The sequence below is a fragment of the Cololabis saira genome, chromosome 8, assembly GCF_033807715.1.
Source record: "Cololabis saira isolate AMF1-May2022 chromosome 8, fColSai1.1, whole genome shotgun sequence".
Lineage (NCBI taxonomy): Eukaryota > Metazoa > Chordata > Actinopteri > Beloniformes > Belonidae > Cololabis > Cololabis saira.
Window position 1 is genome coordinate 21,089,343 of NC_084594.1, and position 27,098 is coordinate 21,116,440.

At 42.4% G+C, this 27,098-nt stretch overlaps 2 protein-coding genes and 2 long non-coding RNA genes across 6 annotated transcripts; 3 read left to right on the forward strand and 1 right to left on the reverse strand.

The window, feature by feature from the left end:
- Positions 1-1,691: 1,691 nt before the first annotated feature.
- LOC133449144 (protein B4) lies at positions 1,692-3,696 on the reverse strand. Its single transcript, XM_061728275.1, has 5 exons — positions 3,612-3,696; positions 3,276-3,532; positions 3,099-3,198; positions 2,228-2,277; positions 1,692-2,039 (listed from the first exon to the last, which is right to left on the reverse strand). Exons 1-5 carry the CDS (start codon positions 3,694-3,696, stop codon positions 1,692-1,694), a joined length of 840 nt encoding a protein of 279 aa, XP_061584259.1.
- Positions 3,697-7,345: 3,649 nt separating this feature from the next.
- On the forward strand, positions 7,346-15,812 carry LOC133448536 (uncharacterized). 3 transcript variants are annotated; one of them, XM_061727146.1, is made up of 16 exons: positions 7,346-7,435; positions 7,559-7,585; positions 7,961-8,257; positions 8,365-8,646; positions 8,847-9,140; positions 9,419-9,475; positions 9,555-9,617; positions 9,749-9,820; positions 9,926-9,994; positions 11,918-12,019; positions 12,676-12,694; positions 12,992-13,011; positions 13,113-13,141; positions 13,303-13,369; positions 14,524-14,561; positions 14,652-15,812. In XM_061727146.1, exons 1-16 carry the CDS (start codon positions 7,384-7,386, stop codon positions 14,742-14,744), a joined length of 1,581 nt encoding a protein of 526 aa, XP_061583130.1. In that variant the 5' UTR covers positions 7,346-7,383; the 3' UTR covers positions 14,745-15,812. The 3 variants fall into 3 exon arrangements, 2 of the variants coding, with proteins under 2 accessions (XP_061583130.1, XP_061583131.1); XM_061727147.1 differs by having other exon boundaries at positions 13,113-13,135; XR_009782970.1 differs by lacking the exons at positions 12,992-13,011; positions 13,113-13,141 and having other exon boundaries at positions 14,652-14,749.
- An 8,360-nt stretch (positions 15,813-24,172) lies between these two features.
- On the forward strand, positions 24,173-24,763 carry LOC133449363 (uncharacterized). Its single transcript, XR_009783029.1, has 3 exons — positions 24,173-24,232; positions 24,339-24,365; positions 24,473-24,763. It is a non-coding gene; the product is annotated as an uncharacterized LOC133449363 (long non-coding RNA).
- Positions 24,764-25,150: 387 nt separating this feature from the next.
- On the forward strand, positions 25,151-26,140 carry LOC133449364 (uncharacterized). Its single transcript, XR_009783030.1, has 3 exons — positions 25,151-25,162; positions 25,346-25,639; positions 25,919-26,140. It is a non-coding gene; the product is annotated as an uncharacterized LOC133449364 (long non-coding RNA).
- The last annotated feature ends 958 nt before the right edge of the window (positions 26,141-27,098 follow it).

Genomic DNA, 27,098 nt, shown 5'->3' on the forward strand with positions numbered 1-27,098 from the left:
TATTGATCCAACAAGGGGAAATGTGTGCGTTACCACAGCTCAGGACAAAAACAGAAGAGTAAGCAAAAAATGATAAGATAAAATGCAATACTATGTACAACAGCTGGCATTCTATGTACAAACATACACAGTATACATTATGGGTTGTGGAGATATGCAACTAACTATAATCTACTACAACTCAGTATAACAATACATTAGACATTAAAAACTTGATTTAGCGTAAAACTATTCAAGATTACATACAATCCAGCTACTGTAATACGCAGTACGCAATGTACTCGGACCATTTTGGGTGAAAATAAGCAGTTTACTTTTGAGGTGAATATAATATTGCTTTGCAGCTATTTTAATCATTTAATATATAATTATAAGGCCCGTAAGGCAGATTTATAATTGCCCACGTTGTATTGAAAAGCTTACATTTATTGTGATGGAGGTAGGGTGTTTAGTCCGCCTCCATCAAAGTGGATGAACAGCACCATCAGGTGGTCAGAGGTTGCATATTCTGACATGATTTATTTCAGTAGTGTAATACCATCAAGGCTTTAGTCCTATTTGGGGTCACAGATCTGCTGAAACATATCCTATTAGCTCTGCAGCTGTGGCGTCTCCGAAAAAAAAAAACATTTGACTTCCAATTTTCCAGAGGCGGCAATACTGCAGCTCCGAACGAAAAACATGAGAGCTAGCCAAATGAAAAGCAGTGGGAATGACAGCTCAGGTGCTGCTGCAGAGACAATTGGTGGTGATTAATCAGTTTTTGATGCCATTCATGAGGAAAGCTTTGAAAAATGTAAACCAGCTATCAGTGAGTGCACAAGGATCCTGAAAACCCTACAGGAGAAACATTTCAGGTGACATATTACTGTGACCTGTCAGAGCAGCAGCCTGTTTGTGATGTACTAGGCAGGTGTGAACATTAAGAGCATCAATTACTGCCAAATGTACCAGAATTAATTTTAGAACTTGAATTAACCAGAATAAAAGGATATCCCACTATTCTTACATTTGAATTTGAGAACGGTACTCAAAACGCATTCAGTTTGGAGGTTATTCCAAGATCCCATTATGTATTGCTTAATCATTTCAGTTTCACCTCTTCTGATAAATGCTGGGTAAAGTAAAAATCAGGAATTGCCAGAGGCCCAAAAAAAAAAAAGGTCCCGTACACATACAACATAAATCAAGTCATACATCAATCTGAAGCCCTGATGCTCATGGCCCTTAATATACTGCATGTCATTTGCTGATGGAGATCAGAACATTCTTCCTTCTTTGGCCTGTAGGAGGCACTTCAATGTTACATTAAGCAGCTGGTGCTGCTGGAGAGACCTGAACCTGCCACAAAGGTTGTGGATGTGCTGCTGGCAGTAACAGGATTCCCTCAGTGTTGTTCACACTGGCCTATTATGTTGCAATGAAACCATCTGGACAAATGTACTGTGAAGCCCTTCTCTAATCTAGAAGTACTGGGATATTTAATCATGCAACACTAAGGGGACAAAGTTATGACTGAAAAGGGCATTGCACTGGACAAGGTCCCTAATAACCAAGTTTACATACATTCTCAAGAGATTTAAAAATAGTGCCAAAAATAAGTTACTCAGTATAATTGCTGTTCAGAAAACTTTTATTAGTGATGGTACAAGAATCAACTGGTTAAAAACATTATATAATATCAAATTTACTTAAGTCTTCTTCCCTCGTTTGCTAGTTGCTTTAGACGAAGATCCATCATCATCTTCCTTAGCAACTTCGCTCTGAGGTTCCTTTACAGTCTTTGCAACTTTGGTTTTAGTTTTAGTTCCATCACTGCCTTCCTTAGCAACTTTGCTCTTAGGTTCCTTTACAGTCTTTGCAACTTTGGTTTTAGTTTTAGTTGCATCAGAACTTCCTTCATCACCCTCCTGCACTTCAGCTTTTTTAGCTTTTGGCCTCTTTGGTGGAGCAGACTTTGAGGGACCGGGCTCTGCCGGAGCGGGCTCTTCTGGACCGGGCTCTGCTGGAGCAGACTCTTTCTTGGACTTTTTGAGAGGCTTTGAGTCATAAAGCATAACAGCCGGTAGTGGACGGATCCGTAGCCAGAATTTTAGAAAGTTCAAGCAGGATGGAGGAAAAAAAGAAAGACAAACATTAAATGATGCTCAGCCCCCCACCCAATTTGGAAAAAAAGGTTAGATTTTGTATGGCACAGTGCTTCTGTGGAAACCAATAGTTTCCTCACCTTTGAAATCTTCGCATCAGCATCTGCAGAGCTTTTCTTCTTACTTACTCCTTCAAGAGAGTAGAGTTAAGGCATGAACTTGCACTTAAAACACATTTGGGTCAGACACCCTTACAGTGGCGTCAATTCAGTGGAAGCTAAGGTATAGCAAGGTTACGAGTCACAGAACTTAACTAGAGTATGAATCACCACGTCCAGCAAATACTCATCACAGATTCTGCTATGTAGCTTATCTGTGTGGTCAAGAAAATTGGAACTTTTTCAAATGCAGTCTCGCTCACTGCAAAAACTCAAAATCTTACCAGGAATATTTGTCTTATTTCTAGTTAAAATGTCTCATTTTTAGTCAAAAAATCTCATTACACTTATAACAAGAGTCATCACCAGAAAAATAACTTATTTGACCATTTTCACCTGTTTCAAGTACATTTTCACTTGAAATAAGTAGAAAAATCTGCCAGTGGGACAAGATTTATCTTCTCATTACAAGCAAAACAATCTTGTTCCACTGGCAGATTTTTCTACTTATTTTAAGTGAAAATCTACTTGAAACAGGTGAAAATGGTTGTTTGAGTCTTGTCTTAAATGTAATGAGATATTTTTTGACTAAAAATTTGACATTTTAACTAGAAATAAGACAAATTATGTTAAGATTTTGCAGTGTATAATAACTAGTGAAATCGATCATGTTGTTCTGATTTGCATTTGTAGTTATTCTATATGTATTACGTAATAGAATAATCAATACAAAGAGACACAGACTAATTCCATAAATGTATTTGAAAAAACAAACATTTACATTTTCCCCTGAAGCCAAGGTGTGGCGGCTGCCGTACCTTGCCATACCCAATTGACGCCCCTGCACCCTTACCTGCCGTTTTGGGCTTCTTCACGCCATCCTTGGGAACTTTGCCAACATTGGGATCCACATTTTCAGTTTTTGGCTTCGACTCTTTGACTTTTGGTGCAAGCTTAACACATTGAGATTGTCATTACTAGTCATGTCTCAGTTTTGACTTAATTCTAGTGTAGAGCAGCTTGATCTTACCCTGAACTTCCCCACTGCGCTGATGGTGTCGGCGGCGTTGGCAGGTCTCACCATCGTGCCAGACTCCAACCCCTTTATCAGGGCTTTGCGGACCAGGCTTTTCAGCCTAGCCGGGTCCATTTCGGGGTATTTTTGTTTAATGTAGCCCTGTATCGCCTGGTTAGACACCCCTTTTCGAGAGTCGAGTTCTTTAAGGGCCTCTCCCACCATGATCGCCGTGGACGGATGAGTTGCAGGTTTTCTCACTGCTGCCGCACCTAGAAAGGAAAACGTTTAATTTTTTTTAAACAGTATGATTTAAATAAATATAAAACCTAATTTCCATTTGCTACAGACCTTCTTTCTCAGCCATCTTCTCCACAGGTGTATCAGGCGATTGAGGAGCATCAGGCGAGTCCGCTTCTGTTTTTTTGGGAGGCATTATATTGTAAAATAGGTTAAATAAAAGGCTCTTCTTCAGTATGTGTCTGTATGCCGTTGTTGAATCACATCATGTTGTGTACTGTGTCTTATGAGATGTAGGGAGGCTCCGGTGGCCGCTGCAGGTAATTAGGGCCAGCTGTGTGCAATTTGGCCCTCTGCTGTAGAGGCGGTGGAGCGGAGCGGAGAGGGAGGGAGAGCAGCTCAGGGGCGGAGAGAGGCCACGAGTGGTTCCTGGGACATGTAGTCTTCGGAGCAGCAGGTATGTGCACTTAGTAACAATATTATTGTTGATTTTCACAAAATAACTGTAGGGACACATAGGCTAATTAAGGTAAAGCCATACGTGATGTAATTGATGGTACCTGAGACTTTACGTTTACTTTTTTGTCTGGTGTGTGATCATAGGAGGTTTGCTGTTTTGTTTTTAGTATCACAAGCTTTTATTTATATATATATATATATATATATATATATATATATATATATATATATATATATATATATATATATATATATATATATATGTATATATATAAAATAATCTCTTTATTCATCAGTATACAAGGACACACTGAAAATCACTAGTTAGAATAGTATAGAATAGAATAGAATAGTAGTGGATATGTGTTTGTATGTATCTGTGTGTGTGTGTGTACACTGTGTGTGTGTATATATATATATATATATATATATATATATATATATATATATTTCTTACTGGTTTTAAGCTGTGTGCATGCCCCTTGCTTACAACATTTCTATGAAATAAAGGTGGCTGTCCAAACTTTAATTTTTATCAAATCTTTATGTATATAGCACCTTTCATGCATAAAATGCAGCACAAAGAGCTTTACATAAAAAAAATACACAAACATAAAACGTATTATTGCCCCCGCCCCCTCTCTCCCCGCACACACACACACACACACACACACACACACACACACACACACACACACACACACACACACACACACACACACACACACACACACACACACACACACACACACACACACACACACACACAAAGACAGACACACAGACACACAGACACAAGCACACTACAATTCACCCAAGTTACACACACAGACACACGCATCTATATAAATATGGGTGTAGACATGGCTGAGCACTGAGGATCCAGGTGAGGAAACGGTATCAGGGAGCCGTCCACGCCAGGAGGTCTCATAACCCGCAACCACAATGGATGTCTCCACAGAGACCAGCCCGGCCCGGACGGATAGAGGAGTCCACACCACAGCGGTGAAGCCGTGGTGCAGAGCTCCACAACCATCCAGGTCAGAAAGACCCCCAGAACGAACCCCCTGCAGGCCAGAGTCACTCCCAGCATGGAGACTCCCCATGAGGGAACACTGGAGCTAAAAGCTACAAGAAAGCAGGATAACATAGGCTATGAAGTTAAAATACACACTAAAAAAGTATAGAAGTATAACATAAAATCCTAAGAGTAGGTCTAAAGAGCAAGAAATTAGGAACTGAGAGAATAAAGCAATAGAATGTATAAAATAGAACATAAATAACGACTAAAACATTTAAATATAACATTGAGATAAAACAATGAGGTAATAAAACAGGATAAACTGAAATAATGATTAATATAAAACAGTGTAGTAAGATCCAATAAAAATAGGGGTGGGCATAGAAAATTATAAAGAGTTAAATGAGTCAGTTAAAAGCCTGATTAAAGAGATGGGTCTTGAGCCTCTTTTTTAAAACATCAACATTCTCTGCGGTCTCAAATTGGGTTTTGTTGCAAAGAGTAAAATATATATATATATATATATATATATATATATATATATATATATATATATATATATATACATTTCTCATTTCTCTGAAATAAAGGTATATAAGGTTTATAAGGTATATATATATTAGTGTATGTAGGAGGAACTGATCAGGGTGACCACATTTGCACAACAAAGTTTCATATCTGCAGGGTGTGGGTATTGCATGAAACCTGTCCTTTTAATTAAACTTGTCTGTTTTTAATCCCGCAGTTATGTTCTTACTGGTTTTAAGCTGTGTGCGTGCATATCCCTTGTTTGCAACATTTCTCTGAAATAAAGCTAGCTGTCCAAACTTTAATATTTATGGTCTCAAATTGGGTTTTGTTGTAAAGAGTAAGCTAGATGCCACCCCTACACCCAAATGAGAGTGCTTTAGTTGTTATCCTACAGGAATACATTTTACAGAACAGTAAAGCACTCTTTGAAACTGACAATACTACCACTCGGTATGAGGAGTTAACGTCATAAATATTTATCATGAACTGAAACTTGGATGTGACATTATGGGGCACACGCATGAGATGAATTGCATTCGACTACCACACCTAAAGTTTGTTCCAAGTGTGTCTTGATGGAGTCATTAACTGGTCACTTTGCTACTATACTGAATGTATGGTTGCACGTGTCTTCAAGGATGAGCACAAACCTTTTAATCTGGGTCTTGTAGACGTGATAAATTAGGAAACTAGGGGTGCTTATTTAACTTGTACAGCAGCTCAAACCAAAACGGACACACAGAAAATGCCCTTCCCTAAACTCCATACCGTGGATGGGATCCACCACCCAGGTGGGGTGGTCTTTAATGTTACGTGTGATTACATGTTGATGTCTTGCACAAAAGAGTTATAGCTGTAACTCTTTTGTGCAAGTCACCAACATGTAATCGTAAAAATGTTATAGGTCAAAGATTCTCCAAGGCTGTTTTATTGAAATGGTCAAGTTTGATCCATATTTTGTATGTTATTTACCCATCACTCAGTTTACATGAGCCATTAATCACCAATCTACACTCACAAGTCCACAAGCTAGTACACCTATCCTCATAAATGTATAAATTCAAGTTTAAAGAGATCCGACCTATCCCCCTCAGAATAAACAAATATGGCAAGACTAAAATCAGTTACTGGTCTGGAAATTACATGAAAACCAGCTTGAATGTGCTTTGGACCATTATGCTTGTGGAATGATGATTGCTTAAAATGCAATACATTTTTCGTGTGCTTATTGTGGAAAGCTGAAGTAAAACCTATTAGGAACTTCAACATGACAGCATGTAAGAAGGAGAACCACAACTGAATCATTTGAAATGTAATATGCAACACAGTTCTGTTAGTCAGATACCCTTTTTTTTTTTTTGTCTGAAAATTCGCTCAGTAAATGCACAAGAAACATTAGGAAATAACACTGCGTGTGATTGAATTCTTGCCAGGAGTTGAGGTTACACTACTTCCATGTATCACATCCCTGCAAACAGCAACTGGTTTTAGAAAACCAAATTCACCATCTCTGTTCAGTCCAACATGAAAACTCTCTTTCAAAACAATTTGAGAACATTTGTGTGTGAGATGTAATATACATTTGTAAACCAGCTGTCTTTGCAAATATTTCTAACAAAAGTGCAATTAATGAAAAAAACAAACCACTTTGGAAACCGTTTACATCGTGGAAAAGTTGATCTAAACTTTATACATGCTGATGGCTGACATTCACAGACAGTAGATGTGCAAACCACATCGCTGCTCAAATATGGTTTAAGTACGTGACCAGTTGGTCTGCTTCACTTCTGGTCATGTGGTTTTTCTGAGAGCAGTTTCTGAGTAAAGTTGAAAGCCAAAGTAGTCAGTCTCGTGGGGGTGTTCAGGACGTTCATGTATTTCAGCTTCATCATGACTGCATGTCTGCTTTGTGTAGTCCTTATGTGTAAGTTTAATTGCTTATTGATTTTCTGTTTTCATTATTATCAACTATAAATAAATGAATGTAAATATTACAATATTGTTGCATCAATTTCCTATTTATGTGTCTAACTTCTTTCCCCAACAGGTTTCCTTCATGAGATCAAAGCACAAGGTCAGTCTTAATTTTATATTTCTTTTATTTTTATATTTATATTTTTTCTTATTTTTATATTTTATATTTATTGAAAAACGCGAATGAGATGTGTACCTGCGGTACTCTATTACTTAGTTTTCAGCAACTTGTGCTTTTTATTATTTTACCTTCTTTTCTCTTTGATTTCATTTTATTTGTGATTTACTGTCTAATTATGTCTTGCCGCTTTTAATGTCGATGTAAAGCACTTTGAATTACCTTGTGTTGAATTTTGCTATATAAATAAACTTGCCTTGCCTATATTTCTTGTTTACAAGAAAACACAATTGTCATGAACAACATGGCTGGATTTGTTCAGTAATAAATGTGACATATTCACCTTTGAACTTTCAGCTGGTTCTCAACCTAAACTGATGGTGGATCGACCCGTGATCACAGAAACGGACTTGGTTACATTAAAGTGTCAGACTCCAGCATCTGTTTCAGTGACTGAGTGTTATTTCAAGACTCCATACAAAAGTATCTACAGCGGCTCCTCCTGTAATCGGACACTGACAGGAACTGAACTGCTGTCGATTGAACAAAGACAATCCCCCGCTGTCATTACAGTGAGATGTTATTACAGTGGGACGAATGAAGGTATTACTTCTAAATCTGCAGACAGTGACGCGTCCACCATCAAAATAAACAGTGAGTTACTATATTATAACATTATCGTTCATTCTGTAGTAAAACAAACAAATGTGCTCTATATCTAAAAATGACTTATTTAAATAAACATGTATTTTAATCTGCAGACCTTCCTCAGCCTAAACTGACAGTGAATCCACTGGAGATCACAGAGACACACTCAGTTACAGTAAACTGTCAGACGCCGTCAACTGTTCCCGTGGATAAGTGTTATTTCCACTTTGGGAAAGTAAAACCTGCCAGGAGCTTCTCTTGTCTGACGAATCTGACTGGAGCTCAACTGCTGTCTTTCACAGATCAAACTTTACCTGCTACTGTTGATGTTACATGTTTTTACCTCGTGTCTCATCAATCTCCAGAGAGTACCATGTCTACCATCACCATACGATGTGAGTAAAAACACCTGCTGTGGACTAATCTAACTGTACAATAAGTACACTGCGTGATGTGTAAATAACAGAAAATATGCATCAACTTGAGCATTTCAATAAACAACAGCCTTGGAGGATCTTTTATCTATAACATTGACTTTATTTACATATAAATGCACAATTCGGTCATGTAATCCATCATGTGTTTACATTTTCAGTTCCTCAACCCGAGCTGGTAGTGAATCCACGGTGGATCACAGAGTCGAACAATCTCACATTGACCTGTGTGACTCCATCATCTGTGTCTGTGGCCGAGTGTGTTTTGTACTTTATGAGGACAAAAACTTTCAGAATCGTCTCCTGCGTGCAGACGCTGGCGGGTGCAGATCTTCTGGGGATGGTGCAGGAGAGCTCACCTGCTGATGTTCAACTAACATGTTATTACACTGTAGAGCAGAGAGGAGCACGGTATCAGTCTCTACACAGTGATACCTGTGTGGTGCACATAGAAAGTAAGTGATCAATTATAGTTTTGTCTTTGAGAAAAAAGTAGTTCAACAATCTCTGTTAACTTGTACTTGGAAAGAAAATGGAAATAGCTTCATTTGTAATTGAGCCAGCCTCCCGACACATCGAAATGATAATTTGGTGTAATTGTTAATTTGATTTCAGATTCACAAAAATCAGCTTTTTTTTATTGATACATTTTAATACTCCTTGTGTAACTGTAACAACACAAACATTTGTTGCATTAAACTGACCCATCCATATCCATCTTCTATCATCAAAGGACTTGAGGAAAAGGTGTCTACAACTACCCAGATCATGTCAACCAGTGTGACCAAAGGTAGGATAAACATTTGAATAATTATCTACTATTATTTCATGTCAATGACTGTAGTTATCACTTTGCTTTAATCTGACAGATTTCCCAAAAGGGAGCACTGGTGTGATAACGTCTTCCCTTACTTCAGATGATCCTGATACAGGTGAGATATTAATCCAGTCTAAAGAGAATATTATAGCATTTTAAAATCCATCTGAATAATAACCCTTACGGGTGTTTCATGCTTTGAGAGTGACCGTTGTTTTGATTTGTGTGTGTGTTTAAATCCACTAGGATTGACTGCCAGTTCACCAGCACAAACTGCTGGTTCTCTATCTGATTCCCCACCATCAATACCAGCATTAGGTGACACAGCAACGTTTGCCTAATTTTCTCTTTAAGAGATGTTGCAGCTTAGAAATAATTTTATATTTACATTCTGTGCCCTTATATAAACAACAATTTCCTAAGAATCTGACAGAGCTGCTACAGATGCATCTACAGGTACATCTCAACCTCCAGTGAGATCAGCCACCCCAAGTAAGCAAACTGATTTTATACACTAATCATCTTCTTGCAGCTTTTCACTTCAGGTACAGCCACAGTGGATCATCCATTTCCATCTGACCCCATCTGCTCCATCTTCTATTACACCGGCTAACGGGATATCCCCTTTAGCATGTTCAGAAATCTCCTCATTAAGTTTCTATTGTTTTCTCCTGCCTGGCAGCTCCATCTTGAGCTTCGTCTAAACCATCTAGATCTAGCCTCTCTTGCATCATCTCCACTACATCTAACCCTAGCTGTTCCTCTGATGTGCTCATTCTTAATCTTGTCCATATTTGTCATTTCCAAAGAAGATATTACTATTTTCAACTCTGCTACCTCCATCTTTGCTTCCTGTTCTTTGGTTAGTGCTGCTGTCTCCAGGTCATGGACGAGAGCCAGTCACACTACTGATTCATAAGCTTTTCCCTTTATGGCCAGTCCCAATACACCCCCTAGCCCTACTTTTCAGCCCTACCCCTAAATTTTGCGCGTTCCCGTGAGGGTAGTCCCAATTCCTCTTTGCATGTAGGGCTAGTGGGCATATCAAGGGCTAGGGTGTATCAATCTAGCCCTTAAAAGCTAGGGATTTCAGATGCTGACTCGCCGACCGAGGGCTAGAGAAAATTTCCCAGAATGCTTTACGTCATCATTTGCAGACTGAATCAAACAAAAAAACATGGCAGACATTTCTAATTTTTAGTGAATAAAATCAATATTTTGAGTTAGTTTCTGCATAAAAATGCGTTTTGATTACATTTCTAGCGAGAAATATATATTTTACTTTCATAATATTCACTCAGTGAATGTACATAATCACTTGCTTGCCCGTTGTTTGCGAAATTTTTTCAGATCTCGCCAGAATAAAGGCTGATTTATGGTTCCGCGTTACACCAACGCAGAGCCTACGGCGTAACCTACGCCGTAGGCTCTGCGACGATTTAACGCAGAACCAACTGCTGCACCCGAGCCGGCGGCTCTTCTCATCCCCCAAAAACATCGGAGCAAATTTCTTAACAGGCGTTATTTGGATAAACAGAGCCCAGGTTGGGGATCTTAATGGTTACTTTTATGCCTGAAAAAATATTAAAACTAAAAGTGGCATATTAACAGCGCTACAGCGGAAATTAAAACAGCTTCTAGCTTGCTTTTAGCTCTCGGCTTCCTGATATGGTGTGACGTATGTGCAAACGTAACTACGCAGTCGCTTACGTACCCGAACGTAAACCACGCAGTGACGTAGCAAGTGGTGTCCCAATCCCTAGGGAAGATTACAAAGCCCTACCCCTTGAAGGTGAAGTGGTAGTGGGTGAGGGCTAGTGGTAGAAAGTAGGGTGAACATTGGGATTGGCCCTTACTCTCTCTGCTACTCTTCTTTACCTGCTCCTTTTCTCCCATCATAATTTAATCTCCAAACATCCTAGTTCCATGGAGACCCCTGTCTGAGTTCATCTGTCATCCTATCACCATGGCAAACAAAGGGCTCAGGGATGATATGTGTTTAACTCCTACTTCCACCTGAAACCCCTCTGTTAGTCCTACACACCTCAGTGCTGTCATGCTACCCTCATCCAGGTGGCATAACACACTTTCCTACCCCTCAGCACTCTGTCCTACTCCTTCTCTAAATTTACAAAGACACTCTCTGACCTTTCCCATTATGAATGCATTTAACTAAAGTGTTTCACATCTACTTTCTCTGCTTGTAATTAATATTTTGTATGGTAATCCTATGCAATAAAATAGTAGGGTTAGGGTTTGCATTTTATTGCAGTGTTTTTAATTTTCTTAACAGTGAGCTGATACATTTGGTAATGCTGCTAAAAGGTTGTGATAAGAATGCTGCAGGAATCCTGATTGGCTTTTCCTTGTTCTAACAGTGCCAGAAGTGAAATAGTTTGTTGTTTGTTTTTCCAGAAACAAAACACTTGAAGTTGCTTGTAGCTGTGTTTGGTTTTGGTGTAACCCTGGGAGTCATCTTACTTGGAGGGGCCATTCTCAGCCCCAAAAGAAGAGGGGGTAAGTCTTTAAAGATTGAACCATGATTTAAAAGGAAAATAGACGCATTAAAAAATATAATTTTGTTCAAGTAGCACAAAGGAAAATGGTTTCAGATTAGGCATTTGTTGAATAATTGTAATTAAACTCATACCAAATACACCGTATGAAAGCAAACATAACATTTGGTCCACTGAGAACGGCATTCTGCCCCCATGTACTGTATGTTTGAATATGGACCATAGACGTGACAGATTAAAACATGTTATCATTTGTGCAGACAATAAAAACAGTTGTTTTCAGTTTAATTTTCCAACACGAGGGAAGAAATAAGACCCAACTTTGTTCCTACAACAGCAGATACTTGTGATTTGCTTGCCAGTTTAAAGCAGGTTGAACAGGCTCTTTAATTTTCACAAACCTGCGTTCTTCAGTCAGTCATATCTAAAAACAGAATAATTTATGTCGTCAGTTTGTGAAAATAGATTAAAAAAATGAGATCAGAATATATTAGACAAGACTACATTATTTAATACATTTTACTTCCTACGAGCACACTTTACAGAAGTTAGACTCTCTTAATTCTAAATACTACTTTTTAGTCATGAATGAAATGTTACTGATCTCACTGGTCCCAGACTGCATTTTTAATACTTTTATTTAATGTCATTTTTCAGTTTCAAGAAACTACAAGAGGTGAGAAATGTTTTGTACACTTTTAAGAGGAAGCATATTTAGTTCAAGTTTCAGTCTGACAAAATCACTGGAGCAGCGTCCCACTTCATGATGACACATTACCTGTTTAAGCAGCAGAAAAGAAGCTTCATGTCTTTGACTGTTAGACTCATCTAAAATGACAAAATAAATATAAAACAAAGATGGATAATTTCCACTGATTTATAGGGAATTCAACGTATATTACAAAATGCACTGCTTATGTAGAAAAGGGACAAATATTCATATATTATTTTATTTTTTTCTATTTCAAAATAGATCACGTGCCAACTTTAACGGTAATGTAAATGTTTAGAAATAAGGAACCATCACAGTACAATTTGTACAAAGACAATGTGCATCACAGTTTTGTTTTCATTTTTTCTTTATTATACTGCAGGGGACTTGACTACTGGTGGCAATGTATGGGTAATTCTTTCACAGATATTAAAATTATTATTTTTTTCTTTAGTATGACAAAGCATTTGAAAACTGTCTTAAAGGCTGCCCAGAGTGAATAATTAATTATATTAATTATAATTTATATTTACATTTGGTCATTGTCCACATCTTCTCTCCTCTTTTGAAAGTTATCTCCTGGTGACTATGACTCCTACAACATGATCACCTCCGTCCCTGACGCTGACCATCCTGCTGGTGAGTCATTGATGTTTTTCTCTGACGGGAAGAAATTGTTCTGGTTTCTTTTTTTTTCCCCAAAAAAAGGAACTATAATCAGTGCTCAAGGTTTCTTACCTCCTAAAGTGGAGTTTTTCCTTGCAACGGTTTGCTTTAAGATTTTTCTCCCACTAGGGGAGTTTTTACCTGCCATTGTTTATGTAATAATTGCTCGGGGGTTTATGTTCTGGGTCTCTGGAAAGCACCTAGAGACAACTTCTGTTGTAATAGATGCTATATATATATATATCCTTTATTTAACCAGGTAAAAAACTCATTGAGATTAAAACCTCTTTTTCAAGAGTGACCTGGCCAAAATGGCAGCATAAAAAGAATACAACAATACATACAAACACAGACAGTCAGTCACACATTCCGGGGAAACAATAGTAAAACAATGGTAAAATTTACACAACGGGGCAGTCGCAAGAACCGAGAGAGCTAATTTCTCTGTCTTTTATCATTGATTTAAATTTACCCAAGGATACAAGCTCAACCAATTTCAAGTCCTATAAATAAAATGGAATGGAATTGAAAGATTGAAACAAAAACTTACTGATGCTTCCATATTAATGTAAACAGTCAGTTCTATTCTATGATCACTTAAAGCTTAAATATAAAATCATTTAATCATATTTACACGAAAACTTTGTTTCGCAGCAGTTTTTATTTATTTTTTTTAATTTTTATAAAATAAAAACTGGCAGCACGGTGGCTTAGTGGTTAGCACTGTTGCCTCACAGCAAGAAGGTCCCCGGTTTGACTCCCAGGCCCGGCAGGACCTTTCTGTGTGGAGTTTGCATGTTCTCCCCATGCTTGCGTGGGTTTCCTCCGGGTACTCCGGTTTCCTCCCACAGTCCAAAAATATGCATAAGTTTAAGTTAATTGGTGATTCTAAATTGCCCGTACGTGTGAGCGTGAGTGTGCATGGTTTGTGTGTATGTGGCCCTGCGATGGACTGGTGACCTGTCCAGGGTGTAACCCCAGCCTCTCACCTGAAATGAGCTGGGATGGGCTCCAGCAGACCCCCGTGACCCTGCAAAGGATAAAGCGGGTATAGATAATGGATGGATAAAATAAAAACTCCTTTTTCCTTATTTTTTCACTTTGGCACCTATTCTTCTTTCTTGCAGAGTCTGTTGTGAACACAGACGTGTTTAATCATGAGAACGTGAGTGAGAATCAGCTGTCTTTATTCACTGTATTTACTGTAAAGTGAAGATGCAAACTTAAAGGCCTCTTGCTGTCTTGTTTTTACAAGGCTGATGTATACCACATGTACGCCACCATCGCTGAGGATCCATGTGCACCAGACCAGACGGCTGAACCTTACAGCACTGTCCAAACACACTGAAAATATTTAGAAAAAATGTTTCAACAAAGTTCAGGAGATCCGAACCTTGTGTAAGATCAGTAGGCCTACAGCAGAAAAGTTGATTGTTGACATATTTGATATTAATGTGGCTTGATTGTATTCAAGCCTGCTTAAAGGTATTGTGACATCATTTTTAACATGCTTTTAACACTATTAAAAGTCTTGGCCAACATCCCTTAAATGTGTCTAAAAGAGTGTAACAAGAAAAACTTCACTCTAGTACTCCATTCTGTCCTTTTTATGACAGTGTTTTTTTGCGCCGTGAAAAACGGGTCCTTTTCCCCCTTTCCTGTCAATCATTGCGCCGCTCCTCCTCCAAACCTCCTCCAACCAACCGCTACACACTTCTGCCAGCGTCTCCACACACACGCGCGCACACCACAAACACCCACACACACAGCCCAGACAGGGCGACTACAGCCCGGGGATGAAGTCCAACCGGGACCAGAGGACCGGGACCGCAGCTCCCCGCGAGTAATACACTCACAGCGGCGTCGGAGAGTTAAGCCGGGAGCGACAGGCGAAGCATGCACGGAAAAGCAGCAGGGCGAAGCAGACAGTCCACAGCAAACAATCACAAAAATAAAGGCATGTAAATAAAGTGTCCCCTTATCTTAAGTCCAGTCAGTGGCCGCGGGTCTTCTTAGCAGTTTTCCTCCGGTGATTAGAACAAAAGAGGCTCTAAACAGCTCCGTGTTAAGCCTGATTTATGGTTCCGCACCAAACCAGGTGCGCCGTTTTCGCACAGTTATGCGGAAAATCCCAGAAAGCACACAATACACTGAATGTTAAAAGTTCGTTGTTTTTTGGGTGTAATTGATGTCAAGACACCCAACAAAACACAAAAAATCAAGAAAAATTTGTTTTTCATGTCACAATACCTTTAATGTAAAACTGTGAACAGCTGTTTCTGTAAGCACTGGAATTAACGTGTTAAAGTTGACTAAAAATCTTGGTTCAGTTTAAGAATGGATTGAGTTGAGCTAAAATACTGAAAATGTCAGCTATAATAATAAAATAATAATAATAATAATAATAATAAAATAAAGGAGTCATTGTAGGACCATAAGCTGTATTTAGCAATTGCATATTTCTTCCATTTTTGTACTCTTTAAGTTATAAATATTTACACCAAATGCATTCTGAATTGTGGTGACAAATGTAAAAGAAAAAGATGTCTTCATCATGAATAAAATATCTTCTTGCAGTTTTCGGTGTGCTTTGATCTGTCACAAAGTCCTTCATGAATCATGATACAACCTGCTGGTGCCAAATTAATGTAACGGTTTAATTCATTCTAGATTTAATCCTAAATTCAGTGTCTGCAAAAAAACATTTAAAAAAACATTTATTGACATTTAAAATGCTGTGAATTGCCTCAGATATTTGAACTTTTAAAATATCTGAATACTGTGTCTGGAAAAAATATAAGCTCCTCTTCATTCGTGTATATCACAAAATTGCATTTTATTTGCGTTCATTATTACCACCCTTACAAATATAAAGATAGGTTTAGACTATGAAAAGTCTAACCAGTGAACCAAAAGAAAACCTTGTTCTCACTTTAAAAAAAATCATAATTCAGGACACTTTCAGATCCATGTGACAAATCTTTAGTTGCGTAATCGGCACCGAGCACCCCATTTATCCTCATTGTTTTTTCTGCAATGAAGCATGGGTCTCAATACTACTGATTTAAAAACATTTTCTTAGTACAGTAATGTCTACTATAAGGTGTAAGCAAGTTGATCTCTGATTGGACATGTCTGAGTTTCACCTGCTGATGTTTGCTGTTATGAGAAATGGCAGAGCTGCTGATCCACACTCCACCACTCTATGGCATTATCGTCCTTCCTTGTAAAATAATGTTAATACAAAAAATGTACACTCCATACCTTTACGCCAAGATTGTATTCATGGACTTGTCTTCTGATTATAACACTGCACATACTGTAGCACACCCTGCTGGATGAACTGGTCTCCATCTCTATGGAGAGAAACACGTAGCTCTTGATTTGTGTGTGCGTATTATCTGCTTTCTGCGTGCGTAATTTGCTCGAAGTTACAGACAAAACGATAATTACGATTTTTAAAAAGCCTCCTACACACACAAATCGTTAAATACGCATGTAGGAATCGCCTGATACACACGCACAAAGCGTTTTGAGTCTTTTTTCAAGTCTCAGATTTGTCCGTACAAGGTGCATTTTAGTACTGGTGGAAAGCTGGTTTATCTGACTTTTCATCTGAGTCAAGCGTTATTTGCCTTGATACTTAGTTACCTCTAAAATTGTAATGAATTGTGAAAAATTGTGGGCCTGTTGAAAAAATAATATATCAGCATTCCATGGTTATAACACATTTACTTTGTAATATTATATAATTCCTTATATGGACAGATATGCATTTATGAGCCTTACAAATGTAATTAGATTTTTTTAAAGCAACGACCGCTGGATGGTGGACTTGTTCTTTGGCTGGGAAAAACAAATCAAGTAGTAGGCCTACGCACACACAAATGTTTTGAGTCGATTTTCTCTCCATACATCTCCATCCAATCCCAGTTTTAAAACAAAATCCACCTGACAGCATGTACCAAGTTCAGTATTGTCCCATAATTATGTTCTAAAATGTTCTAAAAAACAAAACAATATAAACACTCTTGAACCTGTTAGTCAACACTGGTAAGAGGTGATTGATAAACATCTCATGTGTTTGTGTAAACTCTGTCACAGTGGGTGATATGGTTTAGATACCACAATCTTCCTGAGAGCAGTTTCTGAGATGTATGTGACAATCAGACAGACTAGTGTGGTTTGTTCAGGACGCTCATATAGTTCAGCTTCATCATGACTGGACTTCCGTTTTGTGTGATTCTCATGTGTAAATTTAGTCTCTTATATGGGTCTTTCATTGTAAATATTAACTAGTAATGAATGCAACATGCACATAGCTAGTGATACAGGCTATATTTAAAATATATGATCAAACTTCTCTCTCCAACACGTTTCTTTCTTGTGATCAAAGCACAATTAAGTGTCAACAACAGTACAATTCGATTTGTTCTGTAATAAATGTGACATATTATTCACCTCTGACATGATATTAAGGTCTAACTAAAGTACATCATGACTCCTTTTAATAAGGCTTTGTAGTGCCTTTATCATTCATAGTGATGTGTACATAATTCACCTGCATAGAGATGTTAGTCACAGCATTACCATACAGCGTTTATTTAGGTTATAATGGTAGAGTTCGAGACTATGGAGCGCCTGGGGATTGTTCGACGTTCTAACAGTCCTTGGGCCTCTCCCCTGCACATCGTCCCCAAACCGGGCAGTGGCTGGCGGCCTTGCGGAGACTATCGACTGCTCAACGACGCGACAACGCCTGACCGCTACCCAGTTCCCCATGTCCAAGACTTTTCAGCACACCTTGCCGGTAAGGTAATTTTTTCAAAAGTGGACCTTATCAGGGGATACCATCAGGTGCCGGTACACCCTCTTGACATCCCTAAAACTGCAGTGATCACACCATTTGGTTTGTTTGAGTTCCTGCGTACACCTTTTGGGCTCAAAAATGCAGCTCAGACTTTCCAACGGTTTGTGGACTCAGTTTTACGTGACCTAACTTTTGTTTTTGTGTACCTCGATGAGAACCTCATAGCAAGTTCATCTCTTTCTGAGCACCTGTCACACCTTCGCATTCTTTTCGAGCGGCTTAGTCAGCATGGCCTTATCATAAATCCAGCAAAATGCCAGTTGGGCCTCTCCGCCATTGACTTTCTGGGGCACAGGGTCACTGAGGATGGGGTGGTCCCTCTGCCATACAAGGTGGAGACAGTTACCGCTTTTCCACGCCCGCCCACTGTGAAAGCACTGCAGGAGTTCCTCAGTATGGTTAACTTTTACCACCGTTTCATACCCGGGGCGGCCCACACCATGCGACCACTGTATGAGGCCCCGAAAGGCGGCAAGCCCAAACGTGAGGTGGACTGGAACCCAGAAAGAGACAAAGCCTTTGCTAATGCAAAAGCGGCCCTGGCTAGAGCCACCATGCTGGCTCATCCTGACTCCTCAGCTCCCATTGCACTGACCACTGACCCCTCAGACTATGCTGTGGGGGCGGTTTATGAGCAGTGGGTGGGTACTGCCTGGCAGCCTCTCGCTTTTTTCAGCAGGCAGTTACGCAATATAGCACCTTTGACCGTGAGCTACTTGGTGTTTACCTGGCTATCCGACATTTTTGTTCCATGCTGGAGGGGCGCCGTTTCGCAGTTTTTGTGGACCACAAGCCGCTTACCTTTGCCATGTCTAAAATCACTGAGCCATGGTCTGGTACACAGCAGCGACAGTTGACTTACATTTCCAAGTTCACGACGGAGATCAAACACGTGGCAGGGAGGAGCAACCACGTCGCTGACTGCCTCTCGCGGGCGGTTGCAGGAACAGTCCACCTCGCCCTAGATTACGGCAACATGGCAGCGGACCAGGCTGCGGACCCGGTTGTGCAAGCCTTTCGTTCATCCACTACAGGTCTGCAGCTGCAGGCCATAAAGTTTAATGAAGCTGGCATGACTTTGCTTTGCGATGTATCCACAGGCTCGCCTAGACCTGTCGTCCCTGAGAAGTGGCGGTGTACAGTTTTTGACGCCATCCACAGCCTCTCACACCCAGGAACCAAGGCTTGGCAACGGCTGGTGGCAAACAAGTTTGTGTGGCATGGTCTTAAAAAATATGTCAGAGACTGGGCAAACACATGCATCGAATGCCAGCGCGCCAAAATTCACCGGCACACTAAGGCTCCTCTAGCACGGTTTGAGGTGCCGGAGCGGCGTTTTGACCATGTAAACATAGACCTGGTTGGCCCCCTGCTTCCCTCGCAGGGTTACACACACTTGTTGACTATGGTGGACAGGACAACACGATGGGCAGAGGCTGTTCCACAGTCATCAATACCGTCAGCCGACGTGGCCCGGGCGTTTATTGGCACCTGGGTGTCCCGTTTCGGCACCCCCTCTAACATTTCCTCCGACCGCGGCATTCAGTTTACGTCTGCGCTGTGGAACGCCACAGCTAGCAGTTTGGGGGTTAAACTCCACCGCGCCACGGCCTACCACCCACAGAGAAATGGCCTCTGTGAGCGTTTTCACAGGTCTATGAAGGCCTCCCTGCGTGCCAGCCTCAAGGACAGTTCCTGGGTTGACAGACTACCATGGGTCATGCTGGGAATCAGGACGGCGCCGAAAGAGGACCTCCAGTCCTCCTCGGCGGAGCTGGTCTATGGTCAGCCACTGCAGGTCCCAGGGGACTTCATTCCCAGCACCACTGCCCCTTGGTCTGCCGCAATCCAACGCACCGCCCTGTTCGACAATGCCAGACTTTTCGCGCCGCTCCCTACGTCCAGCCACGGATTGCCGAACCCACATTTGCCCAGTTCCCTGTAGTCCGCAGGTTATGTTTTTATCCGTGTCGATGGACACAGGGCACCCCTTTGCCCACCTTACGAGGACCCCTTCCGTGTGGTGGAGCCTGGGGACAAGCACTTTGTTGTGGACATGGGAGGTAAACTGGAGCGTGTGTCAGTGGATCGCCTTAAGCCGGCTCATTTGGATCTAGTTGAACCAATTGAGCTGGCCCAGCCACCCAGACGAGGCCGCCCACCGTCCGGGTCCCCACTTCACGCCCCTTTACCACTCCGCAGCGAACCTCAGCAACCTGCCTCTGTGAAGGCGGTTCCATGTTTCCCCGTTCCACGGAACCGCTACGGCGAATGCTTCATCCCCCACATCGTTGACTGTTTCTTAAGTTTTCTCTCTGAGGGTGAATTCTGGGGGGACGTGTGTAGTGCCTTTATCATTCATAGTGATGTGTACATAATTCACCTGCATAGAGATGTTAGTCACAGCATTACCATACAGCGTTTATTCAGGTTATAATTTATGTTTTTACTAGTGATTTGGTCTATGTGTTTAATGTGTTACGGTCCCTCTAAGTACGGTGACGTTTTTGGAGTCAGTTAGTTCTGTGATGGGAAGCGCAAGCTTCTTAACGTTTAGTTTCAGTTAACTGGTGGATTTAATAAAGGGACACACGCTTCTGTGTCCACACCATGAGAAGTTGTCGGCTCATCTATTTTCACGACTTCCACAGCTTGATGTTTTTCACTTCTGTGAAGTTATTTTAATAGGATGTTCAAATTTCCGTACACATTACACTCAGCTACTTATGTAACCAGATGAAACTAACTAGTTAGTCAAACTTCCAGCATATGTTGGAATGTATGTAAAATGTATCTATATACTGTAGATCAGGGGTATTCAACTAGATTCGGCCGGGGGCCACATCTGCAAAAGGACTGTATGGAGAAGGCCGCACAATTTGAAAATTTGGGGGTTTTCAAAATGTATTTTGCACTCAAAGACGAAGACTTATGTATATATAATACATTTTTATTATACATTTGAATATATCTATACCTCCGTCGCTGGGCGGGGGCCGAGTGCCCCTGCGGATGTGGGGGCTCCGTGACCCTTGGGGTGTCCGCCGGGGTGGCTCCGGGGGGGGGTGGGGCCGGGTCCGGGGATCGGGCCTCCCCTGACCGGGGGGTGCACGGGCGGGCGCGGCGGCGGGGTGGCACCATTCCCAGGTGTCTATGTCTTATGTTGTCAGTATGAATGGGGGGATGTTGGACCGTTTCCCCCTCCGTCTGGGGGCTCCGGCGGCGCCGAGGGCGCCCGTGGAGGTACGGTGGGGCCCTGGCCCGGCTCGGAGGGCCGGCCCCCGTCCAGTTGATGGCCGGTGGGGGGACGCGGGTGTCTTATCAGGGCCGGCTTTGCTGGTCCTGCTTCCTGGCTTCGGCCTCCGCTCCCCCTCCTTCCCCCCCCTACACGATTCATACGCACATAGGCGAGGGGCGGGGGGTCCGGGTCGTGGGGGGCATTGTCCCGCGTGGCCCGGCACTCCCCGCCTCAGGGTTTAACAGCAAAGTAGACACTGCACATTCAACACTTAATAAATACATTTGACAATGACACGTAGTTCGGGAGGGGGGGGGTCGGTGTCAAATCGATACTTGGCCCTCCCCCTCCCTGTTTTTATGGCATTAATCACATGCACTCAACACCAGGGGCGGGCGGGGGTCCTACATCACCCGCGTTCCCTCGCCGGCCTGGGATGGGTGGGTCGGGATACCCGGGCCTGGCGCGGCTCGCCGTGCAGCCTGGGTTGCCTTCTGGCGGTGCTGGACCCCCCCGGGGAGGGGGAAACGGTGCGTGATTGTGTGTCTGTGTCGGTGAGAATGCGGTGTGGAAGGGTCCGGCCATGGAGGATTTGAGCCTCCATTGGCAGGACAACAAAACTTAATAATTTATCAATATTATATTATACAAAGATGGTTATTATTATTATTAGTATTAGTATTATTAGTATTATTATTAGGTATAGTATATCTTATTATTATAGTATATCTCATTATTAGTATAGGTATAGGATAGGTGAATGGATAAATGAACTTCGTGGGGGCGGGTGCGCCTGCCCGCGTCGGCGGCCGGGGCGGCTCTGTCTCTCCGGGCAGGCTGGCCCCCTGCCGGGTGGGGGTCGTTGGCCTAAAGGGTGAGGGCCTCCTGGCCACGTGTCCGGCCCGGACCGGGTGGCCGGGGATTGCCTGGGTCGCGGTCCGCCGCCGCGGGATCCCTGGCTGCTTCCTTCCGCGCCATGGGGGCCCCGCCCGCGGGCCCTCTCGGCCGCCGCCGGGGGGGGGGGGGGCCTTGCAGGCGGTGGGTTGCCTCCCTCCTACTTCTCCCCTCTGTGGGGTTGCCGGTGGCCTGGGTTCCGGGTTCTTCCGTGTTGGCCTCTGGTCTCGTGAGTGGCGGGGTTGCTCCCCCCCCTCCCCCACTATAGATACACTTCAGGTGGAGCTTTGTTTGGTTTATTACACAGACACACGCACACACACACACACACACACACACACACACACACACACACACACACACACACACACACACACACACACACACACACACACACACACACACACACACACACACACACACACACACACACACATATAGCCACTCAGTCACATACATACACACACACACATATAGCCACTTAGTCACATATACACACACACACACACACACACACACACACACACACACACACACACACACACACACACACACACACGCATGATCATATACATACACGCATACACACGCATAGACATACACACTGGCTTGTTCACCTGCATGCTTGCTCTGTAGTTTTTGGGGTTAGGTAGCGGTAGCAGTAGCTTAGCTCAGACTGCGATCAGATCTCAAGATTTGGGTCGATTGCTGTTCATGTTTTGGTTGGCTCCGTGCCGGTTTCGTGTTTTGTTTGTGTTTTTTTTTGTTGCAGATTTCCAGTGCCTGACTTGTGTTTCCGTGTGTTCCTGCTTCCTGGATTGGCAGTGGATGTCGTCACCCCCACCACCCCACTCCACCCCCGAAAGCTCCTGGCGGGCCGCATGTGGCCGCCAATTGAATACCCCTGCTGTAGATGTTTGAGATGTAATATAAATTTGTAAACCTATTGTTTTAGAAAATGTGTTAACAATAACAATACAACAGAAATGAGGAAAAACGGGGGGCACGGTGGCGCAGCTGGTGGTGCAGCCGTCTCACAGCAAGAAGGTCCTGGGTTTGATTCCCGCCGGGGACGCTGTGGGCGCTGAAGTGCGTGTTAGTTCCCCCATGACTTCAGTGCCCACACCCTGGGTGGGGTTGGTGAAAGGATCTTTCTGTGTGGAGTTTGCATGTTCTCCCCGTGTTCCCCTGGGTAGCTAATGTGAGCTACCCTCACAAAAACATGCAACAGTCCTGGGCTATACATGCCCCCTCTAGCCAACCGGGGCGCCAGATGGGGTGGGGAGGATCCGGCCGGAATAACGTGATCCTTCCACACGCTACGTTCGGCCGGAGAATCCCCACCCTGTCTGGTGAAAAGAAGCGGTCCATCTCTCCTCAGGATAAGAAGGAGACCTGAGCCCAGTGTAGGGCCCTCCTTGGGTTGGCAGAGGGGAACAATGCCCAGGACTGTCTAGGTATGAGCACTGGGTGATGAAATGGGGGATAAAAAAAAAAAGAAAAAAATAAAAAAAAAAAAAAAAAAGAAATGAGGAAAAACAAAACAACAAAAACCACTTTGGAAACAGTCTACATTGTGGAAAACTGTATCTAAACTTTATACGTGCTGGTGGCTGACGTTCACAGACGGTAGATGTGCAAACCACATCGCTGCTCAAATATAGTTTAAGTACATGACCAGTTGGTCTGCTTCACTTCTGGCCATGTGGTTTTCCTTAGAGCAGTTTCTGAGTAAAGGTGAAAGCCAAAGTAGTCAGTCTCGTGGGGGTGTTCAGGACGTTCATGTATTTCAGCTTCATCATGACTGCATGTCTGCTTTGTGTATTCCTTATGTGTAAGTTTAATCGCTTATCAGTTTTTTTTAAATCATCAACTAATTACAAATCTAATTATTAAAAATACTGTTTCCTATTTATGTGTCTAACTTCTTTCTCCAACAGGTTTCCTTCATGAGATCAAAGCACAAGGTCAGTCTCAATTTTATATTTCTTGTTTACAATAAAACAATTGTCATGAACAACATGGTTGGATTTGTTCAGTAATAAATGTGACATATTCACCTTTGAACTTTCAGCTGGTTCTCAACCTAAACTGATGGTGGATCGCCCCGTGATCACAGAAACGGACTTGGTTACATTAAAGTGTCAGACTCCAGCATCTGTTTCAGTGACCAAGTGTTATTTCCACACTCCATATAAAAGTATCCCTGGCGGCTCCTCCTGTACTCGGACACTGACAGGAACTGAACTGCTGTCGATTGTACAAAGACAATCCTCCGCTGACATTACAGTGAGATGTTATTACACTGGGAGGAATGGAGGTATTACTTCTAAATCTGCAGACAGTGATGCGTCCACCATCAAAATAAACAGTGAGTTACTATATTATAACATTATCGTTCATTCTGTAGTAAAACAAACAAACATGCTCTATATCTAAATATGACTTATTTAAATAAACATGTATTTTAATCTACAGACCTTCCTCAGCCTGTACTGACAGTGAATCCACTGAAGATCACAGAGACACACTCAGTTACAGTAAACTGTCAGACGCCGTCATCTGTTCCCGTGGATAAGTGTTATTTCCACTTTGGGACAAGAAAACGTGCCAGAAGCTTCTCTTGTCTGACGAGTCTGACCGGAGCTGAACTGCTGTCTTTCACAGATCAAACTTTACCTGCTATTGTTGATGTTACATGTTTTTACCTTGTGTCTCCAAAATCTCCAGAGAGTAACATGTCTACCATCCATCATCATACGATGTGAGTAAAAACACCTGCTGTGGACTAATCTAACTGTACAATAAGTACACTGCGTGATGTGTAAATAACTCGGCCATTTCAATAAACAACAGCCTTGGAGGATCTTTTATCTATAACATTGACTTTATTTACATATAAATGCATCATTTGTTCATGTAATCCATCATGTGTTTACATTTTCAGTTCCTCAACCCCAGCTGGTAGTGAATCCACGGTGGATCACAGAGTCGAACAGTCTCACATTGACCTGTATGACTCCATCATCTGTGTCTGCGGCCGAGTGTGTTTTGTACTTTATGAGGACAAAAACTTTCAGACCCGTCTCCTGCGTGGAGACGCTGGCGGGTGCAGATCTTCTGGGGATGGTGCAGGAGAGCTCACCTGCTGATGTTCAACTAACATGTTATTACACCGTAGAGCAGAGAGGAGCACGATATCAGTCTCCACACAGTGATACCTGCGAGGTGCACATAGAAAGTAAGTGATCAATTATAGTTTTGTCTTTGAGAAAAAAGTAGTTCAACGATCTCTGTTAACTTGTACTTGGAAAGAAAATTGAAATAGCTTTATTTGTAATTGAGCCAGCCTCCCGACACATCGAAATTATCATTTGGTGTAATTGTTAATTTGATTTCAGATGCACAAAAATCAGCTTTTTTTTTATTGATACATTTTAATACTCCTTGTGTAACTGTAACAACACAAACATTTGTTGCATTAAACTGACACATCCATATCCATCTTCTATCATCAAAGGACTTGAGGAAAAGGTGTTTACAACTACCCAGATCATGTCAACCAGTGTGACCAAAGGTAGGATAAACATTTGAATAATTATCTACAACATTCGATCAGGGTTTATTGGCACCTGGCACCCCCTCTAACATTTCCTTCGACCGCGGCGTTCAGTTTACGTCTGCTCTGTGGAACGCCACAGCTAGCAGTTTGGGGGTTAAACTCCACCGCGCCACGGCCTACCACCCACAGAGTAATGGCCCCTGTGAGCGTTTTCACAGGTCTATGAAGGCCTCCCTGCGTGCCAGCCTCAAGGACAGTTCCTGGGTTGACAGACTACCTTGGATCATGCTGGGAATCAGGACGGCGCCGAAAGAGGACCTCCAGTCCTCCTCGGCGGAGCTGGTCTATGGTCAGCCACTGCAGGTCCCAGGGGACTTCATTCCCAGCACCACTGCCCCTTGGTCTGCCGCAATCCAACGCACCGCCCTGCTCGACAATGCCAGACTTTTCGCGCCGCTCCCTACGTCCAGCCACGGATTGCCGAACCCACATTTGCCCAGTTCCCTGCAGTCCGCAGGTTATGTTTTTATCCGTGTCGATGGACACAGGGCACCCCTTTGCCCACCTTACGAGGGCCCCTTCCGTGTGGTGGAGCCTGGGGACAAGCACTTTGTTGTGGACATGGGAGGTAAACTGGAGCGTGTGTCAGTGGATCGCCTTAAACCGGCTCATTTGGATCTAGCTGAACCAATTGAGTTGGCCCAGCCAGCCAGACGAGGCCGCCCACCGTCCGGGTCCCCACTTCACGCCCCTTTACCACTCCGTAGCGGACCTCAGCAACCTGCCTCTGTGAAGGCGGTTCCATGTTTCCCCGTTCCACGGAACCGCTACGGCGAATGCTTCGTCCCCCACATCGTTGACTGTTTCTTAAGTTTTCTCTCTGAGGGTGAATTCTGGGGGGACGTGTGTAGTGCCTTTATCATTCATAGTGATGTGTACATAATTCACCTGCATAGAGATGTTAGTCACAGCATTACCATACAGCGTTTATTCAGGTTATAATTTATGTTGTTACTAGTGATTTGGTCTATGTGTTTAATGTTTTACGGTCCCTCTAAGTACGGTGACGTTTTTGGAGTCAGTTAGTTCTGTGATGGGAAGCGCGAGCTTCTTAACGTTTAGTTTCAGTTAACTGGTG